General features: G+C 35.6%; 12 protein-coding genes across 12 annotated transcripts; 5 read left to right on the top strand and 7 right to left on the bottom strand.

Moving 5' to 3' along the window:
- The first annotated feature begins 2,792 nt into the window (after window positions 1–2,792).
- Window positions 2,793–5,261, top strand: EMW1 (tetratricopeptide repeat-containing protein EMW1). The gene has a single exon (XM_019186231.1). It carries the CDS (start codon window positions 2,847–2,849, stop codon window positions 4,767–4,769), a length of 1,923 nt encoding a protein of 640 aa, XP_019040323.1. The 5' UTR covers window positions 2,793–2,846; the 3' UTR covers window positions 4,770–5,261.
- Window positions 5,262–5,694: 433 nt separating this feature from the next.
- On the bottom strand, window positions 5,695–7,150 carry WICANDRAFT_90344 (uncharacterized protein; the record flags this gene model as incomplete). Its single annotated transcript, XM_019186232.1, has 1 exon — window positions 5,695–7,150. One exon carries the CDS (start codon window positions 7,148–7,150, stop codon window positions 6,059–6,061), a length of 1,092 nt encoding a protein of 363 aa, XP_019040324.1. The 3' UTR covers window positions 5,695–6,058.
- A 2,472-nt stretch (window positions 7,151–9,622) lies between these two features.
- PEX8 (Pex8p) lies at window positions 9,623–11,555 on the bottom strand (the record flags this gene model as incomplete). The annotated part of the gene is made up of 1 exon (XM_019180406.1): window positions 9,623–11,555. Exon 1 carries the CDS (start codon window positions 11,522–11,524, stop codon window positions 9,623–9,625), a length of 1,902 nt encoding a protein of 633 aa, XP_019040325.1. The 5' UTR covers window positions 11,525–11,555.
- Window positions 11,556–11,778: 223 nt separating this feature from the next.
- Window positions 11,779–12,549, top strand: DSC2 (Dsc2p; the record flags this gene model as incomplete). Its single annotated transcript, XM_019181419.1, has 1 exon — window positions 11,779–12,549. The coding sequence occupies one exon, from the start codon at window positions 11,779–11,781 to the stop codon at window positions 12,547–12,549; it is 771 nt and encodes a 256-aa protein (XP_019040326.1).
- A 9-nt stretch (window positions 12,550–12,558) lies between these two features.
- Window positions 12,559–13,185, bottom strand: PAC10 (tubulin-binding prefolding complex subunit PAC10; the record flags this gene model as incomplete). Its single annotated transcript, XM_019183231.1, has 2 exons — window positions 12,559–13,111; window positions 13,166–13,185. The coding sequence occupies 2 exons, from the start codon at window positions 13,183–13,185 to the stop codon at window positions 12,559–12,561; spliced, it is 573 nt and encodes a 190-aa protein (XP_019040327.1).
- A 326-nt stretch (window positions 13,186–13,511) lies between these two features.
- Window positions 13,512–14,532, top strand: WICANDRAFT_40810 (60S ribosomal protein eL18; the record flags this gene model as incomplete). The annotated part of the gene is made up of 2 exons (XM_019182558.1): window positions 13,512–13,623; window positions 13,929–14,532. 2 exons carry the CDS (start codon window positions 13,512–13,514, stop codon window positions 14,375–14,377), a joined length of 561 nt encoding a protein of 186 aa, XP_019040328.1. The 3' UTR covers window positions 14,378–14,532.
- Window positions 14,533–14,810: 278 nt separating this feature from the next.
- On the bottom strand, window positions 14,811–15,618 carry WICANDRAFT_90345 (uncharacterized protein; the record flags this gene model as incomplete). The annotated part of the gene is made up of 2 exons (XM_019186233.1): window positions 14,811–15,163; window positions 15,217–15,618. Coding segments are annotated over 2 exons (417 nt in total), but the record flags the coding sequence as incomplete, so codon positions are not given.
- A 725-nt stretch (window positions 15,619–16,343) lies between these two features.
- On the top strand, window positions 16,344–17,171 carry WICANDRAFT_83350 (40S ribosomal protein eS19; the record flags this gene model as incomplete). Its single annotated transcript, XM_019185526.1, has 2 exons — window positions 16,344–16,363; window positions 16,757–17,171. The coding sequence occupies 2 exons, from the start codon at window positions 16,344–16,346 to the stop codon at window positions 17,169–17,171; spliced, it is 435 nt and encodes a 144-aa protein (XP_019040330.1).
- A 175-nt stretch (window positions 17,172–17,346) lies between these two features.
- WICANDRAFT_28933 (FAD-binding oxidoreductase) lies at window positions 17,347–18,900 on the bottom strand (the record flags this gene model as incomplete). Its single annotated transcript, XM_019181554.1, has 1 exon — window positions 17,347–18,900. The coding sequence occupies one exon, from the start codon at window positions 18,898–18,900 to the stop codon at window positions 17,347–17,349; it is 1,554 nt and encodes a 517-aa protein (XP_019040331.1).
- A 515-nt stretch (window positions 18,901–19,415) lies between these two features.
- Window positions 19,416–21,980, top strand: ALR1 (Mg(2+) transporter ALR1; the record flags this gene model as incomplete). The annotated part of the gene is made up of 1 exon (XM_019186234.1): window positions 19,416–21,980. Exon 1 carries the CDS (start codon window positions 19,680–19,682, stop codon window positions 21,978–21,980), a length of 2,301 nt encoding a protein of 766 aa, XP_019040332.1. The 5' UTR covers window positions 19,416–19,679.
- Window positions 21,981–22,307: 327 nt separating this feature from the next.
- Window positions 22,308–23,969, bottom strand: KRI1 (Kri1p; the record flags this gene model as incomplete). The annotated part of the gene is made up of 1 exon (XM_019183232.1): window positions 22,308–23,969. One exon carries the CDS (start codon window positions 23,967–23,969, stop codon window positions 22,308–22,310), a length of 1,662 nt encoding a protein of 553 aa, XP_019040333.1.
- A 630-nt stretch (window positions 23,970–24,599) lies between these two features.
- Window positions 24,600–24,923, bottom strand: WICANDRAFT_61697 (uncharacterized protein; the record flags this gene model as incomplete). Its single annotated transcript, XM_019183233.1, has 1 exon — window positions 24,600–24,923. One exon carries the CDS (start codon window positions 24,921–24,923, stop codon window positions 24,600–24,602), a length of 324 nt encoding a protein of 107 aa, XP_019040334.1.
- Window positions 24,924–25,178: the final 255 nt, after the last annotated feature.

Consider the following 25,178-nt stretch of genomic DNA (forward strand, 5'->3'; position numbering starts at 1 on the left):
TCGCGACTTTTGTGCTTAATTGATAAAGGCATAGGTGATCAAGAACATAGGGAATAGGTTTAATTTATATACAAGTAGCCAGAGAGATACACGTTCACAAATTGTATTTTCAGCCGAGTACCATATGCCGCAACGATTTTGTACGCAGTTGGCTTTTAGCAACGAAGGGTCAAAAGAGATACTAGCGCAATTTGAGTTTTGACGGGCATTTCAAGTGATGGCACGAGGGAAATCCTAGCTATCAATTCTGCAAGGTGAAGGACGTTAAGAATTGAATAGAAATGGCACATAAATACGGTGCAACAGGTTGTTCTTTTGACTCGTGCGATGCCAATTTTACAAAAATGTACCAGATCTGTCGCTAACATAAACGTGAAGAGAGTGCTGAAAATTGATAGGTACTCATGTAAGACTTCTTATAAAATTGGTGATTAAATTGGGGTTCACATGGGTGAAAAATTGTTCCTACTACACTAGGGAGAGGCTGCGTTCGAATAACATAGATCAACTTGTCAGCAGTTCGTCAACCATTCATACCAGACACGAGCCCACGATACTGTAACTTTAATTAATACACAAGGCTCAAGATATACCTAAAAAAACTACTGCTTTACTTATCAACACAAGAATCGCGTCAAATCAAGATACTTTCTCCCCCAATTATCTAGAGCAAGCCGTACGACACAGAGGTGTCATGTCACACCTATGACAGGGAGGAGTTGACCACCCAATGACATACGGGAGCCCACCACCTACCACCAGGACTCTGGCCTCCTCGAACTCGAGTGCTCTTGCTGGAGTTTAGGATGTTGTACATGTAAAGTCCCTTTGGTGATTTTAGTACAAGAGTGTCCCAATTTCCTGTATGCCTTCTAGATCCGCCCATATCATATCAGTCTTCAACATCTACACGTGGGGAATTCGTACAACATCATCACCAACGTGAAATTCAAGATCATCGGTGACACAAGACACAAAAAGAAGATGGAGCTTTCAAATTTAGATGGAGGTATGATTGATAAAGAAGAGGAAAACATTAATTCTTGAATCGTGATGTTCCTGCGACTTGACTCGCTTGGAGAAATTATTTTATGAACTGTTGAAGGCCGAGGAGTTTATTCACCGTAAAATTCTTGGTGATTTCGGCTTTTGGCTTGGAGGATTATGTCAGAGCTTAGTCAAAGCTATAAGCTCAAATTAAATTGAACATGTGCCAAACTTCAAAGCTCAAGTTCAAGCTCACCGTCTAATTTAACTGTTTAAAGAAATAACCGTTGAAATATTTTTTGTCTATGATTTGTGTATGTACAAGTTGTTTCATTTTGCACAATAACCAAATTAAGTGCTCACGTCTACGTCCAACTTCAATTTTCACCACAGGATGTGCTTTTAGAATCCACATCAGAGCGTTAGATCCTTTGACAATAGATCAATTTTCCAATACGACGAATATTAATCATCAGATCTTCGCTAGCCCTGAGTTCAAGTACCACCAGCAGGGATCAATGTCCAAAACTAATCAAATTTTAATAGAAAATACCCTTCCGCCAGCTAGTTGAGCTGGTGCCAAAAAATTTTGTAACCTATGTCTATTTGTGCGTTACCAACAATATTGTAAGCACGAGCCGTTATGAAGCAGTTAAGAAAGGTGTATGGGAAATCGAAACTGCATGAGTTGTGACATGACCCACGCAGTAAAATATACTAGTACAAATCTTCGAAATACATAGACCTTCCCACCTATAACGGTTACACCAGCTTTTCAATATTTGCAAATTATGTTACCAAACGTCGTCTGCATTACAACTCTCAAAGGCAGCTTCTCATACCAAAGGTCCACATACCTTGAAGTTTTGATCGATTACATATGGCTTCTACAAGATCTAGTTACTAGAATAGAATGATAAACTTATGTGACAAAAGACACATACATTCCCAAAACGGAAAGTTCCTAATTTGTAGATTTTTTTTGTTTTTCGCGATGAGCTTCATGAAAAAAAATTTCGAAAACATCAACATTACAAATCTGACCAAACTTTGAAAGAAACATTTCTATCAAAAAAGCCGCCATGGATCCGCTAAGGTTACTTCATTCACAGTTAATCTTATCCACACCTTCTGATCAAGCTGTTTTCCCAGAAAATGCGGGTTCAGAAACAGAATTAGCTAAGCTAATACTGAATGGTGACTATCATAAAGTATTACAACATGATTTAATATTACCAATAGTTGAATCAAACAAGCATCTACTATTGAATGAGAACTTGAACGAAGCACTCTCAGCATTTACTAAATCAATCATTGCTAAGGATAATCAAGCTGCATTGTTCATTGCTATTGCTTCTCTGTACTTGTTCACTCAAAACAATTTCACTGGTCCTCAATCGCCTCTATCTTCAATTGAGTTTTTATACCCTCAAGACACAAATGCTAAGGAATCACAAACAAGGGCAACCAATGCATTAAGTGCCTATGGTCAAATAGCATATCATGGTGCCGAAGATCCTGTATTTTTGTTGTTGTCACTACATATTTTTGAACAATTGTCAAATGTTTCAAAATCATTATTATTAAATCACTATGATTCAACAGAAGAATTCGTTGAAGATCAAGTTGTTCAACAAGATGATGTGCTAAATGCTGCTGTTAATTGGTGGAGATCAAGGGCTATTATGGTTCAGTTGTCTTTGTTTCCAGAGTTTTCTGGGCCTCACGTCGCTATAAGCGCATCTATTTTGAATGATTCTGTTGTGAAGTCTATTGGTTTCGGTCTTAATGAAGAGTTGCAAAAACAATTGAGTATTGTCTATTACTTGGAAAAGGCCAAGAATTCTTTGGAATCAAACATGGAACATTTGGCTTTGCCAAATTTGCTCAGTGCTAGAAAGTTGACCAACTTTGAATTTGTTTTAACTGGTGCTAAGGCTAAGAGAACGAAATTCCAACAAGTTGCACACTCAGGATTAATAATATTGGCCAAATCAAATTATTTCAATGCTATTAAATCCTCTGGCAAGAATCAAACACCAGAGAATTTTGATTTGAATTCTGATTTACTATTGGAAAAACCACATTTTGAAGATATTGGAAATGAAAACTTGGATGAACAAATTATCAAAAAGCAAAAAACAGATTTACAGGAAATCGATTACTCAACTCTATTACCGGTGTCTTTAAGATCAGAATACATCCCAGAATCTTTGAAAGCTCTCGACCCAAATAATCAACCAACTTTATCAGATTATGACAACATCCAACTGTTATTACGTCTTTATACCTTACGTCAGACTTCACCTTCAAATGATGCTTTGATTTCATCTCAATTAATGTCATTGGTTGCCCGTGTCTTGTACCAGTCACAAAACACATCAGTCAATTATACTGTTTTCTCAAGAGCATTATGGGAAAGATCCATTTTAGAAACTACAAAAGCACGTACTATTGAACGTGGTATATTACAAATGCAATCTCTTGTTGAAGAAATTGGATTAAAGATCCAAACAAAATATATCCCTTCCACAACAGAAGTTTCATCAGCTGCTACACGTTCAAAATTCCTTTTCCAATTGCCATTAATTCCTAGATGGGATTTGGATACCAAACTTGCAGAAAAATTCATGTCATTAGGTTTAGTTAAAAGTGCCATTGAAATTTATGAAAGATTGGGATTAGAAGCTGATGTCGCATTATGTCATGCTTCTATTGGTGAAGAATCAAAAGCTTTAGAAATCATTGAACAAAGAATTCAAACTCACCCAAATGATGCTAGGGCTATTTCAATAAAGGGTGACTTAACAGGTAATCCTGAATATTGGTATAAGGCTTGGGATATGGCAAAATACGTCAAGGCAAAAGTCAGTCTTTGTAAATATTATTATTATCCACCACAAGGTGTCACTAAAAACATTGAAGAATCTATCAAACACATGAGAGATGCTCTAAGCATCAATCCTTTAAACTTTGCAAATTGGTACTTTTATGGTTGTTTAGGTTTAGAATCATCTCAGTTTGAGCTAGCTGCAGAAGCTTTCACTCGTTGTGTTGCATTAGATGATTCCAATTCTTTGGCTTGGTCCAACTTGGCAAGTGCGCATGTAAGTCTTGATAGAACAAAAGAAGCATTTGCAGCTTTGAAGAAAGCAGTGGCCACGGATGATAACAAGAAAAGTTGGAGAATTTGGGACAATTATTTGCTTGTTGCTGCTAAACTACGCGATTGGGATGAAGTTTTATTAGCCTGTAAAAGATTAGTGGAGAGTAAAAAGGAAAAATCAGGTGAAGGTTCAATAGATATACCTATTGTTGAAAAATTAGTCGAAATATTAGTTTCAAACCCATATCCTGAAGATGAATGTGAACTGACGTTTTTCCAGAAATCTTGTCTTGAATTCACCACGGTTACGTTACCTAGTGTTATAACATCATCCGCTAGACTATGGAGAATTATCGCAAGAGTTGAATTATGGAGAAAGAAGCCTTGGGCAAGTTTGGATTGTCATGAGAAAGCTTACAGAGCTATAAGTCACAACCCAGATTTAGAAGTTGATGAAAAGGTTTGGAATGAGACAGTTGAAGCATGTTCAGACTTAGTTGCTGCTTATGAATCGTTGGGTGAGTTACCTGGTAAACATGGTGCTGGTGATTTAGTTTGCAAAGATTGGAAATATAAGGCAAAATCTACAATCAAGTCATTAATGAGTAAAGGTAAACAAAGTTGGGAAGATTCAGACGGATGGGAACAACTGACAGAGCTGAGATCTGGTTTATAGATGGATAATAGATGTAATACAGTCTTACTTCACAATATTGTAGTATCACATCAGTCACATTCACAATCATCATCAGCATATGTTTGCTCTTGGTCTTCAATCACTTTGTCTAAAGGAACAATTTTATTCAACAACCATCTACACCTTCTCCAGTTGTAATAAACAAAAGATTGATGATCAGCTGATATCAACTCGTCAAGCAGGTTGACACAAGTGTTCAAAGAAGTGCGACTAGCTTCAGAGGTTTCAAATCTAAGGACCCAAATGAAAGAATAGATGAAAAATGCGTAGCCGCTTCCAGAAATCAAAGCCTGTTTCAGCATAACAGCAAACACAATCAAATCAAGATGAGATGCACCAATCAACATAGGGATTTCAAGAAAGTTCAATAATGGCGTTATTGCAACAGCGAATGCGCTTTCTGGGATGACCTGTGTAGTGATAAAAGTTGTAATGTTCAAAGAAGAATAAAGGTAGAAAGGCAATATCTTGAAAACAGATTCTGGGGTTATCCACCAAAGTATAGCATATCCTAACAACTGTGCATTCTCATTCTTCAACAATTCAGAAGCCGAGATTCTTTGAGTTTCAACAACCAACTCCACTCTAGTTTTAGATTCGTCAACATCGACAACCTCTTCTTCCACTGATAAATTGGATCTGTATAAAACAACCAGATAAGTGATAATTGAGCCCAACACTGATACTTTATATGAAAAGACCCATAAATGATAGTTATTTGAAACTATGGCAAATAAGTACGTTGAAGTACCCAATATGGTTAAAAGATGTGAGAATGCCCATAAATTCTGTAGCTTGAGAAATGTACTCCATTGAATAACTGGTAATGTGACGTTTGGAAGCTGAAGTGGTGGAAACTCTGGAAGGTTTGGTAAAGGAATTGATAAAATTGGTTCGTTGGTTAATTTGTCTTCTGAAGATAACACTGAAACTAATCTCTTTATTTGGTCCATTTTGATAACCTTTTGTTATTAGCCACTCTTTTATGGTAGCCACATAGATATTGGTCTGGATTGGAATCTCATTGTGATTGAATTATTGTAAAAGGGGAATCTTGTTGTATTGAAGGTTGACTATTGGTTTTTGTGCACAATCTAATTAGTTCAACGTTAATGACCCGCATGTAGATGACAGGTCCCTACGTTGAAAAGTAAACATTAAAACATCTATATTCACAAACATTAAAACTATAAATCAATAGTGTACTTGATCACAGATCAAAAAAATAAGAAGAATAAATCAAAGAGACCTAACCCAAAATGTCCAAATCAAACAGGAGCCTTACAACTGAATGACGATGGTGAACCTGATGCAGCAAAAGTCTCAATAATACTTTCGATTGAAGACCATAACCCTAAACCAGCTAAAGATAATGAAGCAAGACCCAAGATGAAGTTGAAAGTATTCCAGCGACTGAATTGAAACCAAGTATCTGAACGTTCACATCTATCAGTTTCAGGGTTGAATAATCCATCACCAAGTAGGGCATCTTTACGCACTTGTAAAGTACATGACATAAGAGCAGGGAAAGAGTAAGTAAATTGCAAAGCACAAGCAGCTGCGGAAATAGCAGCAATGTTACTCAATTGTGGAACAGCAGCAGCAATAATGAACGAAACAATCCAATAACCAACGGCAAAGAAGATCCAGAAGATTTTCCCTTTAAAGACACCTAAAGTTGGGCCTTTGAAAATATCAACAACAACATTTTGATACATTGATTTCAAACCAACATGCATATATAACCCAGCAGCAACCATACCTGTCACAATACTGATCACATTACAAACGGTTTGTAAAGCATAGATAGTCATCCCTTGGTTTGCAGGGTTGATGACGAACTGACCTTGATAACAATAGACAAAGACACCAAAGAACAAGTAGGCAACAAAAATAAGAGTTTGGGCTAATGCAGCACCTTTCCAGAAATCCCATGGATGTTGCATTTCAGCTAAGATCTCTGGAAACATAATAGAACCAGCATATGCATAAATAATGTTCATGATACCGACTAATTGATTCATCATGGTACCTCCACCAATAAATGCTTGAACTTGAACAGGTCCTTGTTCGACGTTTCTTGTTTTGAAAGCAGCTGAATAGTTTGGAGGAGAATGTGCAACACCACCCATTGTCAAGATACATAAAATGATTGTGAAATAAACTGAGAAACTTGCCAAAGTACTATAGACTTTTAGAGTTCTAATTTGACCTAAAGCGATACCAGCTAATGTAAAGAAAACCATCAAGGCGATAAAACAAAACTTTTCTTTGATAACTTGAGACAAACCTTGAGCTGAACCCAAAATTAATAAGGAAACAGCTAAAATCAAATAGATGGCATGCATTAGCATGACCATAATTTTACCACCACGACCCCAGATTCTATATGCCAAGTCTGCAAAAGTTCTAACAGGATGAGCAGTTGAATGTAAATCCATGAATTGTTTCCAAATCAACATACCACAGTAGACAGCACAACCATAGAAAACCAAGTAGACAATAGTTCCCTTACCGTAACCTAAAGTTGAAAAGGCATAAGGAGCAGAATTTGGACCCAAGATATCAGATGTGATTAAAAAGAACACAGACCACCAATTAGCCATACGTAAAATCATTTCTGAGTTATCTCTTGGTGGTACAGCATCCTCTGGGACTCTTTTTTCATGTTCAGAATCATCAATGTCAATTTTGGCTAACATTCTATCAACAGCAGTTTTCTTTTTATCTTCCCATTCTCTTCTACGATCCAAAATAGCATAGTATAAGTATGATTCTAATGGATAACGAACTTCATGGTTATATTTTTCAGCTGTAGTTGATTTTAATGAGCCAGTTTCAATGATATCTGAGCTTGAAGCAGCAACTGTATCTATTTTATCCTTGGATTTTTCAACATCAATGCTGTTCAATTCTTGAATTTGAATGTCTTCATCTGCAAGCTGCTTTTTCTTGAAAAAATCAACCATCTTGAGTCTGGTGAACAAATTTCAATTCCTTTCCAAAGCTATGTGATTTTGTCGTTTATTTGAAATCAAGGGAAGCTGGAAGTCTTTTATACTCTTTGGATATGTTGGAGATATCTTTATCAGCAAATTAGAGCAGCCATTTCTGCAGTGGCTTTCCGATTATTACATCTTCCACATATCTAGTATATGGCTCTGTAAATTGTAGTGTAGAATACGATATAGACTTTTCTTTTTTCAGTGAAGCTACAGCAAATACAAGCTTATCTGTGAAATTCAAGCTTTCTAGCTCCTGTAGATTGAATTTACGGCCAATTGAAATCATCACAAGCGACGTAATAGAGAAACTCCTCCGACTTTGACTTCATGATGTACAATTTATAAACGGCTCTTTGTTCACAATTCGTTTCTGTGGTACATATTTGAATTTTTGGTACACCTTTCATGCCGGGCAAACCTGCTTTCATAATTATCAAAACCTTCGGCTTTTCAGATGTTGTAAAAACTTACAAGCTGTTACATCATTTCCACGGTTAAAACTAGAGGCAAATAGCTTAGAAGTTATCAGGTACAGTTTTATTATGAGTTTGCCGACGTTTACCTCAAAATGAACAAATTGCTTTACTTTGATAGTTACTTTTGGAATTTCCAGCTATGGCACCATTTTCAAAGGCCTCTGATCGGGGGACCAAATTGGGAAGATCAACCTATAACAAACCACCATCATCATGAGATCTGAACTTACACATCTCCAAAGCATATTTCAGCATACACTCTGAAAAATCTTTACAAAAGCCTTCTCAGCTCGGTGTTGTCACTTGTGTACAACTTTGGCTTAAAAAGGCCGTTGTCCCCAACAACAACAGAGCCAAGCCAAAAAAAAAATTCTTTTGACATATTTTTTCATGAAAAGCCGGCTGAAGAAACGTCTTCAGAAACGTCTTCCAAGAATCGAAGTTCCATCAAAAGCTCAAAAAGAGCTGTAGTTTTATATGGCTCTTGTACTTCAAAATCTTTAATCTCTTGAATTTCTAAGTCCAACCGTTAAAGGGAAAGTGAGAATTCCAGTGACCTATGTCTACGACGGAGTTGTACGCTACGCTTTAGTGGTGTATACGGCATCAGCTGTACGGTACTCTTACGTGTAGCTTCTGCTCTTCTGCTGTACTCTCGGAAAATTGATGCTAAAGCTTAACCGTCGTTATATCCGATGCAAGTAATTTATCATGAAATCTTTTGAGGTATAGGCTCAAGCCTCACACTGTATAAGCAAGACGTTAAAACTTGATTCATATCGTACTTGCCCCAGTCTATCGGAATAGAATCCGATGCATTCATGTTTGTATTGCAATTGTAATCAGAAAAGTCCATCTCGAAACAATATGAACTGTCAATCATCAGAAGCTGCTACTTTTTTTAGTGTAGCGCTTATACGCAGCGTTATCAATCCGAGCAAGCTATACACAATATCTCTGATAATGGGTATTGGTGAGTTTTGCTTATAGTTTATAAGCGCTTACAACCCAACTACATGTAGCTGTAATTGATTTTTGAGTAAATCCCCAGCTCTGCTCCCCATATATACTGCCGTACTATAGATCTTTCAACTGATCGCTTTTCACTTGAAAGCTGATAATATGATCATCAATCACAGTAAAGTATTCCGCATCTACAGCTCCTGTAATTTGTGTTAAAGTCATTATCAATATAATCAGCTAGTATGATCAGTTAACATTAAATATATTATTCGAGTGCTCAATAATATTTGAGCTATAACATGAGAAACTCATGACTTCTCTTTTAACGAAAGTCTTTCCGTATCTAAATCCCCCACATCCGTCACTATCTAAATCTCCTAGATCCAAGTTACAGCTTGGCTTCAACATTGTTGCCCCTATTGTACCACCAATTGATCCCAACGTTTCCTCTTTGCATATCAAAACCTTCACTGATCATTTCCCAAAGATTCTTTTCACAAAACTGAAATTCTATTGGATCACTACTTTCAGTCAATTCCCAAATATTATTTAGCCAATTGTTCAAAATCTGCGTAGGTAAATACGGTAGGGTTGATATCAATGCAGCAATTATACCAGTACGAACTGTCATTGGTTGATTATTATCCGACTCTTGACCTTGACTTATTGGCTGTGATGTTGGAATAGGTAATCCTGGTCTGGTGTTTAAGCACCTAATATATAATGTATGCAATACTTCCCTCAAATTATCTTTATTCAATTGGTGAGCTTCAGAAGGTGGTGCAACTGCCCTTGCTATAGTTTCTATGGCAATCCTTAGTTGTGTTGCTGATAATAATTGTGGGAATTGTGACAAGACAGTGTGCAAATAAGGAATTGCAGTACTTGCTATGATGTGTGAATTTGTTGGAATGAATGTTGCAATGACAACAGAATGAGCAGCCTCTATCAATGGACGTGAATGAGTTGTTGTATGAATGATGAAGTCCACAATTGGGGAAATAGTATTTTCGTAATATTCGATAGATGTGGTCTGGCATAAAGTTTCAAAAAAAGTTAATGTGAATAATGTCTTTGAAACTTGATAATGGTCATTTGAATGTAGATTTATGTTCTTGGTGAAGTAACTCCCTAATGCTTCTGCAGATTGGTGTGAATATTGTAATAAAGCATCTAGTGAGCTGATATAAACAAAATTATAAGCTTGAAACCCACCAGTGCCAATTTTCTCAAGTATGAAGCTCAGATGGAAAAAAGTTTGCAAAATTTTTGTGGCTATTGACGAGTAGTGTTGCTTGCTCAATCTATTTGACAACTTCAACAAGTATGAGACAAATCCTTGAAAAATAATAACAACTGCAAAAATTCCATTCTTCAAGACGTTCCAGGATTGATCAGTATTGGCTGATCTTAAATGTAAGGTTTCACTGAATCTCAAAATGATGTTTAAAGTTGAATCCAAAACACCAAAAGAAACACCGTGCACTAATGAATTTTCAATCAAGAATGACAATCTACTCAAATGTTTAACCACTGGAGAGTTGGAGCCAGCCAGAAACTCTGTACTATGGTTACCCAGCCCATAAGGAGATTGAAATATCAAATGAATGGTGAACAACAGGATGGACTCATGTGGAACATGTTGACGTTGGGATGGAGAGAAAAAGGGCAAGGAACAACTCAAGGAAATTGCAGTCAAAGCATTAACCTCTTCAGAGTTTATACTTGTTGTTTGAAAAACCCTCATGATTAATTCATGGTTCAAGTTGATCAAAGAACCGTATGTTGTTTGGAAATAATGTTTAGTCTCTGGAATTGATTGTTCTTGATATGTAGATTGAGATAATATTACACCAGTAATCACCAATATTTTCTTCCAAGGCTCAACACCTGACTCGAAAATGGATGTAACCACACCGTGAAAGAATTTTGTTAGAGGTAGAGTTGGTTCACTAACTCTAATCTTGGAGTCAAAAGTTGCCTTGATAGCTTCAATGATCATATATGTCTCCTCCAAATGAATTTGCTCTGGGAAAATAACTCTATTTGAAAAGAAAGCATCCATTAGCAACTTCAAATTACCTTCATTTCTGACACGAGGTAAATAGTGAACAATATATGATAGGAGATTGGTTGATGATAGATTTCCTGGTGTCTTGAGAGCTGATAACAATAGATTAACATCATTTTGAGCTTGTGAGGATGGAGTTTGGAACTCAACAGTTGATGAATATGGTTGTTGTTGGAGTCTCTGCTGAGCAGCACGACCTTGACTACCTAGTCTGTACATTCTTCTTTAGCCTTGAGTCTCTATCTCTTTGATATCTGTTTGTTGATTTGAAAGGAATCAATTCTTTCTCCAGATTTTTCCTATTACTCACGATTTCCTCCGAGCACTGGAAAAGTTCGCGAAACCTCATAATTCGCGATTTTGAATTGCACAAGGCAAAAACGTCACCTTTACACAATGAAGAAGTGTATCTTAAATATTTGGAAGAAAAGCTGCTTTCAAATCATACAATTCAACAATCAGGTCCTTGAAAAATGACATCTTCACTTCCCGCTGGTTTCAAGAACCTTCCAGTCTCCAAAATCATCACTTCGCTCACTCTATTTGTTCCATTGGTTGCCTCCCTTTCAAATGTCAAATACTTGTTTTACTATGCTTATGATCCATTCATTTTACAATATAACCAATTCTGGAGGTTATTCACATTTCAGCTAGCATATCTAAATGAGTCGGAAGTTCTTTTAGGAGTTGTGCTCTTATATCAATTCAGATCATTGGAAAGATTATATTCATCACATAAATACTTATCCACAATCATTGTCACATATTTATATGTTTTGATCATAACATCATTAAATATAGCATTCAACTTTTATCTAGGAATCCAATGGATTAATGCTATGGCTTCAGGTCCTACTGCTATTTTGTTTGCTCTATTATTCCAATACTCAGAGTATGTACCAGTGATGTATAAGTTCGAGATTTATGGTACAAGTTCAAATAAATTAGTGCTAAGTGATCAATCATTCCTATACTTGTTAAGTTTCCAATTAGCCATATCACAAGGCTTGAAAAGTGTGGGTGCTGCTACATTAGGTTGGTGTATTGGTGCATTAGTTTGTAGAGGTATGATACCTGGCAAAGGTTGGAGAATACCATTCTGGAAAGCAATTGCAAAGAAACAAGCTGCATATAGAGCAGAGACGCCAGTTCCAGTAAGTGGAGACCCTAATAACAATAATGATGAAGAGGCTACGGAGACAAGACCTTTAAGTACGCAATTTTTGGATACTTTTAGAAGGTGATCAATTTGTTTATATACTCAACTTCTTAGTTCCTTGTTCTGCTAATCTTATGTTTCTTCTTCTTTCAACATCCCAGTTGTATAATCTAGCGGTGTTAACCTCCATTGTTGTGATATTTTCTCTTAAAAATTCAGCATCTTCTTCAGAAATTTCCAAGTTCTTTTGTGCAGTTGATAATTTATCTTGTAGCAGTGTCATTGCTTCATCAATTGGATATTCCAACATCACGTCGGCACCTAGCCAAAGAAGAACTTTATCTGTTGGTTGAATTTCTGCTGTGGTGTATAATGTATCATTTAGTTCATAATTGGTTTCAATTGATTCATCAGAATCTTTTTTAGAATTCAAGAATTCAACCATATTCAATGTATCTTTGATTTCGGGTATCTTTATTTTGAATTGTCTAACTGCATTCATTTTGCTTTGTTCCATATACTTATATTGTTGTAGTCTTTCTTGAAAGATACTCAATACTTTCTCAAAATCAGCTGGATCTTTAATATAATCTTCAACTTTTTCAACAAAAGGAGCTTGTGGAATCCCTCTAGGATTCTTCACTTTTCTAAACATCAATTAGTAATCAAGTACTTGAGTGTAATTCAATATATATGCATACGAGTTCAATAAATTTTCCATTGTTGATTGTTTTGTCTGTTTAGTCTCTCTTGATAACGTACCAAATATTGGCCATCAACATTTATTCGCCAAAATGCTACTTCTCGTTGAAATCGCGAAAACGGCATGCCCTACGTCACCTGATCTTAGGAACAAACATGTGACTTTTACATCCCAACATTTCTCTACATTTTTCAAGTGACTTTGCGAAAATGAAAAATTTCAACAGCTACCATTTTTTGCCGTGCGTGAAATCCCAGTTGGAAAAGGTATATGAAAAAAAAAATTCAGTCTCAATACTAACCATCAACTTCATAGAAACCTCATCAACAAGATCAAAAGTCAACATGGGTAGAGATCATTTCACCAAACAACACGCCAGATCCGGTCATCGTGAAGCTCCAAAGTCTGATAACGTTTACTTAAAATTATTAGTTAAACTTTACTCATTCTTAGCTCGTATGTAATTGTGAAGGAAAAAGAGTATCTAATTGTCATTGCCAATTTGGTTTAATGCAAATCAAAACCAGGAAAAAGATTAAGAAGCTTCATTGCTATCTTAAATATTCAGAACTAGTCTATAAGCTTAGAGTTTTTTGGGATATCTATATTATTTGCTTTCAGTGAAGATACTGAAGAATAGCAATTTAGAACACCCACCACTCATAAAGCTAAGACTATGCTTCTACTTTCTGCGAGTGCAATCCAAATTGTGCGACATTAGAGCAGAAATTTTGAATCATTTTTACTAACTTTTATGACAGGTCGTACTGATGCTCCATTCAACAAAGTTATCTTAAAATCTTTGTTCTTATCAAAAATCAACAGACCACCAGTTTCTATCTCAAGAGTTGCTCGTGCTTTAGGTCAAAAAGGTGCTGCTGAAAAAACCATCGTTGTTGTTGGTACCGTTACTGATGACAACAGATTATATGAATTCCCAAAAGCTACTGTTGCTGCTTTAAGATTCACTGCTGGTGCTCGTGCTACCATCTTGAAAAATGGTGGTGAAGCTATCACTTTAGATCAATTAGCTACCAGATCTCCAAAAGGTGAAAACACTTTGATCGTTAGAGGTCCAAGAAACTCAAGAGAAGCTGTTAGACACTTCGGTATGGGTCCTCACAAAAACAAAGCTCCAAGAATTCAATCCACTGGTAGAAAATTCGAAAGAGCTAGAGGTAGAAGAAGATCTAGAGGTTTCAAAGTCTAATCAAATTAAGACTTTGATAAACTTTTATAATTCTTTGGGATAAGATTGATGTATATATGTATCTTTAATGTTAAATTTATTATGTCAGTCTGTTCTTTAATATCTTGGATTTTTTTATGTATAATAATGGTTATATGGGTAGATTTTTTTTACGGTTATAAGAATGAAAAAGTAGTAAGCTTCTTTATAATACGTTTCTAAGTCTCTATCATATTTTAATCCCATAAACTCGACCTTTTATATTTGCTAAACTTGAGAAGAAGCGTGCTCATGCATTCTCTGCTCCAAAAATCGTTATCAACTTGTTGACCTTTCCTGACCAAAAATAAACTATTTGGTGAAACGTTCACTTCATAAGTCTCCAACTTTCGATATCCAGGACTGAAATGTCCATCTGATTCATATGAAAGCAAACCTTTTGTAACACCATAATCCATATAGATACTATCATCAATTATATTCCATGCCATCAATGCACCAACATTCTTGATGCTTTTCAAATTCTTGAAACGTTCAGATTCACCACTATCACCACCATGATGGATTTCAAAACACAAGGTTTGTAGAACATGTAATGCAGTATTGTATGGTAATTCTGTCTGGATTCCAAAGACAAGATTAAGAGTATGAATGTTATAAGTTGACAAACAGGATAAGAATGATAAAATGCTGTTACTCTGTTGAACCGTCAATGGTCCAGCCAATGATGGTTCAACAATGCTGATATGTATTGGTTTTGCAATATTAAGTTGTGGAACTGTGGTTGGGAAATCAAATGAATGAACTCTGATCAATAAGAAGTCAATTGATAAATGTGTCAATGATAGCTTGTTCAGTACTTGGAAAAACTGAGCAGTTGTATCATACAGATCTGAGGTTGAAATATGCAATGAAGATGGTTGAGGTTGATTTGAACACCGTAGCGAAAGTTTATTCAATGACTTCAAAGATAAAATGAATAATAGAAATGGTTTATATTTCAAAATTGTAGTTAAATCACGTATTGTCACGTTCAACTCTTGTATAGGGCAATACTTGAAAAATTCTAAAGCGTTCATGTTATCAATTAATCTTGGATCAATCGCCAAATCTAGTCTTTTTAAGCCTTGGACATTCAATTTGTCTTTTGGAAGCACCAAACTTAGATGTTCAACTTTTAAATTTGTACCAAATGCTATATCATTATCACCGAGTATAACTAATGACTTTATGTTTTTGAAATCTTGAATCTCATTGAGCGGCCTTGAACTTGGAACTTCAACCTCATAAATGTAATTTTGAAATGGTAGAAGCAGCTTACTTGCCTGAAGTGCCTCATCATAGTTTAAAGATCTTGGTCCTTCATATTCAAACTTTCGAACTAACGAACAATGTGAGAATAACAATGGCGCTATAGCATCTTGTAAATAATGATTCACTTGACACAATGGTTTTAATTGTTTTGAAGGATAGTAAAAAGTGTAATCTGGTCTTCTCTTCCTAGAATTTGGATCAATGTAATGTGCAATGTTCAGTATTATTTCCAGTGGTAGTCTATCAAGCATTGGATGGCGCTTAATAGATCTTGTTTATTGTTCAAAGTGATTTGTTTACATGAGATTTTAAGAATCTGTCAAGTGGCCTAATCATGCCCTATATCCAGTCACATGATGTATCTGCTCAAGCCCTGACACAGTCGCATCCGTACACCATTTCTGTTGTGCTTCTCGTACCATTTCCTCACTAGCCTCCGCCTAGCAGTTTTGTGAATGAGTGCGTGCTCTAACCACTCTCTGCCTGGAGTGCCTTGGTTCCAGCACAGGCAGCCTTCCGTTTAGGGAATCGGTTAAGCAGCCCATATGAAAATTTCGCTGCGACAAACTTCGAGTGAGTCCCATGAAAACAAAAAGAATTTTAAAAGCACAAGTTGAAAAGTATCAATACATACTTGACTTGAGTAGTATAATTCAACACAACAGAAGACAAAATGCCAGGTGTTTCCGTCAGGTATGTTAGAATGAAGAATAAGAGAGAGATCAAGATCAAGTACATGAGTGTTGAAAGAAGAGTTTAGTGAGAATCAGGTTGTTGAATTAATTATGAAATAAATGAGTGTCCAATATCTAAAATATCCCAAAGACTAGGGAAACAGAAGAAATAAGAGAAAGAAACAAAGGAATAATGAATAAGGAATAAGAGTAGAGGATTAATACATTTATTATGAAGGATTTATGAAAGTGTCAAGAATTTCAATCAAGAGATGGATCGTGTACTCGTAGTTCAAAATGTACACCATAGAATATAAATTATTATGAATCAAGGACTTTCAACACTCAATATGGATTGCTTGATCTTCTCCTCATCATCTTATCAATGACATCTACTAACTTTTTGCAATAGAGACGTTCCAGCTCAAGATTTCATTAACGCTTATGCTTCATTCTTACAACGTCAAGGTAAACTTGAAGTTCCAGGTTACGTTGATTTAGTCAAAACCTCAGCTGGTAATGAATTACCACCACAAGAAGCTGAAACTTGGTTCTACAAACGTGCTGCTTCAGCTGCTCGTCACATTTACTTGAGAAAACAAGTTGGTGTTGGTAAATTAAACAAATTATACGGTGGTGCTGTCAACAGAGGTGGTGCTCCAGCTAGACACGTTGATGCTTCAGGTTCAGTTAACAGAAGAGTTTTACAAGCTTTAGAAAAAATTGGTGTTTTAGAAATCTCTCCAAAAGGTGGTAGAAGAATCTCTGACAATGGTCAAAGAGATTTGGATCGTATTGCTGCTCAAACTTTAGAAGATGAAGAATAAATTCAACAACAATAATTTGTCATATTTAAATTTTTTAAAAAAAGCTTGTATTGAATAGTATTATGGGGTGTTCTTAATTTAACGTTTCTAAGAAAATAGAAAAAAAAGATTCAGATTGTAGACTTTGTAATAAATATCATGTAATAAATTAAGCTATATACAAATATCAGAATATTTAAAATTTGTTTGGGTCTTCTGGATCAATTTTGATAATCTTATCAGGATTCAAAATTCTTTTTGGATCTAGTGCCATTTTTAATTTTCTCATCAAATTCACACTATTTTCACCAAGTTCCTCTATTAAATATTGTCTTTTACCAACACCAACACCATGTTCACCAGTACATGTACCTTCATTATCAATTGCTCTTCTTACAGCATTTGCACTAATCTGTTTAACTTTTTCATATTCTTCAGGTTTATAAGTTAGAATACAATGGAAATTACCATCACCAACATGACCCAAAACAGTGCCGAAAACACCAGATTCTTTAACTTCTTTAGCTGTTTCATCCATTATTTTGGATAATTTCGAGATTGGCACTGCAACGTCAGTGACCCAAACTTTGATATCTGGTGAAATATTTTGTTTAGCATATTCAATTGTTGACCAAAATCCAATTTTACGAGCCATCCATAAATCTTCAGAATCTTGATTATTACCTGCTGATTGAAATTGAGTTGCATTGTTTTCAAGACTTATACCTTCAATTTTTTGGGTCAATCTTTGTAATACATTTTCTTCTGATCCTCCTAGTTTGATAAATAAAGTTGGTGCAACTGGCCAGGATTTCTTCAGTTGACCAGTTTGGTTAATAACGCTAATCATATTATCATCTAATAACTCCACAGCGTTTACCACAATATCTTCCTGAATCAATTGTGTAACCATATTTGTAGCATCAATGATTCTTGGGAAGCTAACAACACTAACTCTTTCAACTTTTGGTTTGACATGAACTTTTAATGTGGCTTCAGTAACAATTCCTAAAGTACCTTCACTACCAACAAATATAGCTGTTAAATTATAACCAGCACTGGATTTTCTTGGCCTATTCTTGGTCTTAACGATAGTTCCATCAGCTAAAACAACAGTAACACTAATACAATTCTCTTTCATAGTACCATATCTAGCAGCATTTGTACCTGAACAAGAAGTTCCAATCATACCACCAATTTGACCACCAGGGCCAGGATCTGGGCCAATCATGAAACCTTCAGGCTCTAAATAGGCATTCAAATCTTGCCATCCAACAGCTGGTTGCACTGTGACATCCAAATCTTGTTTATTAAAATTGATGATATTGTCCATATTGGCCAAAGATAACAATAACCCCGGTCTTGTTGATATAAAATTTCCTTCAATTGAAGTACCACCAGAATATGGAACCACTGGGATACTATATTGGTGACAAACCTTTAGCACTTCGGAGACCTCTTCAGTTGATCTTGGATAACAAATCATTTTGGGACGTTGATCTGATGAAGGTGAATGAGTTGAATATGAATTTGAAGCATACGCGATTAAATCCTCCTTATCATATGAAACATTAGTTTGTCCCAATAATTTAGCAATTTTGTTCAATCCTGTGAATAAATCAGAGCTATCAGCATACTGAGGCTTCAATAACTTGTCAATTGGAGTAGTTGAAGATTCTGGGAACTTCCATTCTGGAGCCTTCATTGTAAACCCAAAGAAGAAACCTAGCGAAAGACCCAGTCCAAGCATTGAGGCACCTAAGATCGGGCCTCTGTTATTGATCAATGTTTGTCTGAACCCATTACTCGAAGAAGTGAATTGTCTCGTGAACACTCTTTGAAACCTTTTGGTGGTGTTCTGCCTAAACATGCTTGACACTATCTCGAGCTTTTCCTTCCTGTTGATCTAGATTCTCGAGAACTTTTGTGACTTGAGCTTCCTCCGCGAATTTCTCAGTCTGTACCCAGAAAACTACAGAAAGAGGCCTTTTGAAAACTCTTCACCTATCAGCCCAACGCTCTCCAACTCCATCTCTTCCCAGGCTGAACATCTCAGCACAAGAGCATTAATTCACTTTCTGGAGGCCACCAGCTGGTAATTCTCAGTCTTTTCCACGTGCATACGCTCTACAAAAATAATCAGCCTCGGTACGCCCAGCACACGATGTATTTTTTTTCTTTTTCTTTTCCTATAAATTTTTTTTAAGCTGCTGCTTTTTCCTCTCATCTTTTTGCTTGAATTCACTTAATATCAACACCAAATGTGCTAAACGCTACGTTAGTTTTGATTTCCATAAAAGCTGTCAGTTGAACTTCAAAACATCCTTGTTGAAGTCTCTTTCTATTTATGATTGCATCTGTCATTCTCAAAGCGCTATAATCAGAAGGCGGTAGGACCAAGACGCCTTCCCTTATGAAGAAGAGATTTTAACAAAAAAATACTATTATCAAAATTCAAGAGTTTGCTCGCTGAAATAAAGCTGCTAAATCAAATAAAAACACTCCAAAAATCAAGAAAAACTTTACAAGATGTCTGCTGAATCTTCTCGCCCTGCATCTCCTCATCATTCCCACAATTCCATCAAGACTGAGGAATTGGATGATCATCGTCATCAAGCTTCATCTTTGCCAGTTCGTGGTGGTTCATTGTCTCATCATGATAATCATGGTAGATTACCTCCTCCAGCTATCCATATTTCGGATTCTCGTAGGGCTCATTTAAGTGCTCAAGATGATTCTGATGATGAATATGCCATTCAAGGATCTCCAATTGCTCAACCAACTGGATTCCGTTCAAACACTCAGGTTAGACCTTCAAGATTAAGTCATTCACTTTCTGATCAACATGCTGGTCAAGCTCCAACTTTTGTTAGAGGTCCTGGTGGTTCTTTAGCTGCTGCTGCTAGAAGAGGTCGCTCAAGATCAAGATCAAGATCAAGATCAAGATCTTTTACTGAACAAGTGAGAACTTTGATGAATCCAAGAGATTCTGAACAAGCTCAACAACCAGGTATCTTGATGAACAAGAACTCTACTGGTGTTCATGCTCAAAAAAGACCAAGCAAAGGTTCATCTGATGCTTCTCCTGTGATTCAACCTTTAAACAAGACATTATCACGTTCATCTGCAAAATTTAACCCTGAACAAAATGCTATTGATAATGAAATGGTTGATTTCGATCGTCGTCGTCGTTTGACCCGTGCTTCATTAGTTGATAGTGATGCTGATTCTCATGCTTCAAGAGATTCTCAAGAAACTGAAGAAGATGTTTGTTTCCCAATGTTGCCAGAACATGTCAAGATTAATGGTATTGATTTTGATGAAATTGAAGAATTTATTCAAGAATCAAGAGCTGAAGCTGAAGCTTTGAAAAAAGAACGTGATTTAAATTCTTCAGATTCAAGCTATGAACATAAATCTGCTGCTGCTACAAAGTATACTCCTTTGAAACAAACTGATTCAGGAGCTGTTAACAATGGGTCCTCATCTGATGATGAAAACCCAGGTGTTTCCTTTGGTAGCAACAAGGTTGAAGGTGAAGAAGTCCCACCTGATCGTTTTAGCTTTTTCTGCTCTGAATCTGATGAAACTATTCATGCTCCAGATATTCAATCATTAGTTAAACCAGGTGAATCAATCAAAAATTTGTTTAGAAGTGGTCAACCAACTTGGTGGTTGGATTGTATTTGTCCAACAGATGCTGAAATGAAAGTTTTGGCTAAAGCTTTTGGTATCCATCCTTTAACTGCTGAAGATATCCGTATGCAAGAAACTCGTGAAAAAGTTGAATTATTTAGATCATATTATTTTGTTTGTTTCCATACTTTTGAAAATGATAAAGAAAGTGAAGAATTTTTGGAACCAATCAATGTTTATATTGTTGTTTTCCGTGAAGGTGTTTTAACTTTCCATTACGGTGCATACTCTCATGCTGCTAATGTTAGAAGACGTGTTAGACAATTGCGTGATTATGTTGATGTTTCTGCAGATTGGTTATGTTATGCCCTTATTGATGACATTACTGATAGTTTTGCTCCAGTTATCCAATCCATTGAATATGAAGCTGATGCTATTGAAGATCAAGTTTTCTTAACAAGAGAAATGGATTTCAGTCATATGTTGCAAAAAATTGGTGAATCTCGTCGCAAAGTTATGACATTGATGAGATTATTATCTGGTAAGGCTGATGTTATCAAGATGTTTGCAAAGAGATGTCAAGATGAAGCTCAAGGCATTGGTCCTGCTTTAACTTCAAATATCAATTTGGCTAATCTTTCAGCTAAAGCTGCTGCTTCATCTGCTGGTCAACAACAACAACATGCTCAACCAAGAGCTGATATTGCCTTATATCTTGGTGATATCCAAGATCATGTTGTTACTATGTTTCAAAACTTGTTGTCTTATGAAAAGATTTTCTCTCGTTCTCATTCCAATTATCTTGCTCAGTTACAAGTTGAATCCTTCAATTCTAATAATAAAGCTACTGAATTATTGTCTAAAGTGTCATTAATTGGTACCATTTTGGTTCCATTGAATTTAGTTACAGGTTTATTCGGTATGAATGTTAGAGTTCCTGGTCAAGATGGTCATAATTTAGCCTGGTTCTTTGGTATCGTCGGTTTCATCATTTTGTTGGTTGTGTTTTTCTCATTCTCTGCAAATTGGTGGTTATTCAGAACTGATAGAGAACAAGAAGAAGCTGCTGGTGATTCTGGTAGACGTTCTATGTTGAGCTTTGGTGTTGGTAGAAGAACTACTCAGCCAATTAGAGAAACTAGAGAAACTAGATCTGTCATCAGTTATCCTTCACGTCTCAATAGATATGATTAACTTTGAGTTTGTGTTTTTTTTTATATTGTTATTTTAAGTGGTTTGTCATTCATTCATTCATTGTCGTTTCAGAAAAAATTGTTAGGTGTTCAAAAAAAAAAGTTTGTTTTAGTTGTTCAGGTGTTGTATTTTTTATTTGTGGAGTTTGTTGATTGTTAACTCATTTATCATATATTTTTTTTTAATTGCTTTCGATTTCTTGACTATTTGTTTGTTGTCTGCATGTTTTTTTTATTTGGTATTCCTTTGTTATTATTGATAGAAATTTACAATTAATATTTTTTTCTAAACAAAATGCCTGTAGTATTCATAACTACACAATTCTTTCTAATCCATCAACTTTTCATGTTTTCTCTTTCTTGATTTCTTACTTTTTTTTTCAACATCTGCAGGAATTGGGATCTTGATATCACCTTCTTTATCATTCTCATCAACTTCTGGGCCATTTTCATTTTTGAAAACCTTCTTTCTCCATTCTTTCAACTGTTTAGCTTTTGCTAATTTTCTTCTATCTTTAACTCTTTGATCTTTTGGTCTATAAGCTGCGTATTTTTTCAACCCAACATATTCATTCAACTGTAAATCATCAGCAACTAAAATATCTCTTGTAGTCAAACCAAAAGTTTCTGGAGAAACTTCACGATATTTAAAAGTATCTTTCTTTTCTTTAGAACGGCCCTCACGTTCTTCTTCAACTTGATCAACAATCTTTAGTTTATTAGCTTCAACGGCTTGTTCTGCTAATTCTTTGAGACGTTTCTTTTCCTTCTTTTTATCTTTCTTCTCTTTTAATTGATCTTTTTTAGATTTTTTCTTTGCTGGTTCTTCATCAGCTTCTTCAGCTTCAGATTGTTCTTCTTCATCATCTTCATCTGCTCCACTTGGCTTGAAATCTTTCATAATTTCATCATCTTCGTCCCATTGAGGTTTAGAAGCATCATCATTATAAAATTCATCATTGAAAAGTTCTTGAAGTAGAGTGTCCCATTGTGAATCATCAAAATCTTTGTCTAACAATGAATCACTTATTCTTTTAACTAAATCTTCATTGATTTCAGCACCATAATCATTCTTGATTTGTTCCAAAATATCAGCCAATTTGTTGATTTTTTCATTCTTCTTCTTAAATATTTGAGTTTCCTTTTCTTGTTTCAATTTATTAGCTTCTTCTTTTTTAAGCTCTCTTTTCTTCTTACGACTATTTGTATCTCTTCTTACAGTGGCAGCATTACGAGCATAACTTATAATCTCAGCAGAACTTGGGTCTTCATATCTATGGTTATAAGCATGTTCAAATTGCTCAACAGCATCATCGAATTCTTCGTCATCTTCTTCTTCACCATGGTTATCTAAATTTATAATCTTGTCACCTTTTTGTGGAATCCAAGCATGTTGAGCAGCAAATTCTTGCAAAAACTTTTCTTCATCTTCTTCAGGGTTTGGTAACACTCTCTTTGGCTTACTTTCTGACTCAGTTTCAACTTTTTTCTTTAAGAATCCATCATCCTCTTCATCATCTTCATCTTCATCACCCATGGCATTATTAATCTGTGATAATAATTCATTACGTTGTTCTTCTTGCTCTTGGTCATAAGTTTTGAACTCTGGTTGAGCTTGTTCTTCTTTCTCCTCTTCTAAACCTTCACCATTCAACAATCTCATTCTATGATAATCTTTCAAATAAATTGGTTTTTCCTTCTCTTTCTTAGTTGAATCTTTTGAGATTTGATCATTGAAAAACTTAACTTTAGGATCAAGTAAGGCGGATTTATCACCAGATCTGATAGCACTCAACACTTTGTTGATACCTTCTTCAACATCTTCAGTAATCAATTCACCAAAATCATCCTCTTCTTCAGATGATGAGGATTCTTCTTCTGAGCTAAATTCTTCTGAAACTTGTTCTTCAATTTTTTTCTCGACTTGAGGCTTTGGCTCCTGTTCGGCTTGTTCACGGGCCCTTTTAGCAGCTGACTTCTTTCTAGCCATTTTTAATATTCAATAATACGTTTGATTATAATAGTCTTTGAGATGAGATGCTTTAGTATTCTCATAGAAATTTTTTTGAAAAAGAAAAAAAAATTATACATATGAAATTAGGTAAGCATGTGGTGCCTACCGCTTGTATATCTTATGTCGTATAAAAAAGGTAAATGAAGCTTTTGAAAAGTCCTTTTTGAAGGCTGAAAGGGCTTATATCTGTAGCATAATTCAACTGTGAATCAACAAGGGCTTGCGAAGAGCTTTTGATTACTGATGCTAAAGTTGTTGAACAGTTCATAGTATCTTATTGACACGTCGACTGCGACAGACGTAAGAACAACGAGTAGTTTAAGTTTTAAACCTCATATGGTCAGAGAACCACCCCTTTAGACAATGCGTAGTTCAGTTGCACTATGTCAATATTATGTTTTCTTTATAATTTAACTGGCCTTGAAACTGGCCACATTTAGTAAAGAAGCTTCTAACGGTGTCAGGCATTTATTCGTCAGCTAGGTTTGATAACCTTTTTTTAGTTGATACAGCCAGCTACTTTGATGAGAGAAACCACTATGCTGCTCTACTTTTTACATCAACCTAATAAATCTTGATATCCATTTACATCACTTTCATGCATTTCTAGCTTTGTTTAATTTGCATCGAAACGAAACATTGTTCAACTTCGTCAAAATCTTCCTCTTCACTGCTTGAGCTATCATAATCTGCAACTGGTTTTAAGGAACAATCTATATTTAATAATTCATGACTATTTACTGGAATAAAATTGACTCCATATAATCGTTCTTTAAATGCCTCACCGCCATTAATGATGATTTTTGTGATGTCTTCAGGAGCCTTATGGAAATCTATATCAATTGTTCCATCTTTTTCCAGCTTCACCTCTAGTATATAATCATCTCTTCCTTCGATGTTGTAAAGCTTGACGTAGCGTACTTGAGACATTTGGTATGTTTTGAGTTAACTTCTGTATGGGTTTCAGAGTCATCAACACCAACCCCAAATTGAAAGACGTTTAGATTTAAAGAAACTGGAAGTATTAATAAATTAAAACCATAATTAATATTTAAATGAAAGTCCAAACTGTTTGATTATAATAAAATCACCTCTTAAAACTCTCTTGAGTGTTTTTCAACGGTGATAGGTACTTGAAAAATACAGCATCTCGGGAATAAGCGCCTCTGTTCGGGACACGAATTA

The sequence above is a fragment of the Wickerhamomyces anomalus genome (assembly GCF_001661255.1).
Source record: "Wickerhamomyces anomalus NRRL Y-366-8 unplaced genomic scaffold WICANscaffold_2, whole genome shotgun sequence".
Taxonomy (NCBI): Eukaryota; Fungi; Ascomycota; class Saccharomycetes; order Phaffomycetales; family Wickerhamomycetaceae; genus Hansenula; species Hansenula anomala.

What these genes read in the sequence shown, in the direction of transcription:
- EMW1 (XM_019186231.1), top strand. Translation starts at nt 2,847, where the DNA reads ATGGAACATTTGGCTTTGCCAAATTTGCTCAGTGCTAGAAAGTTGACC.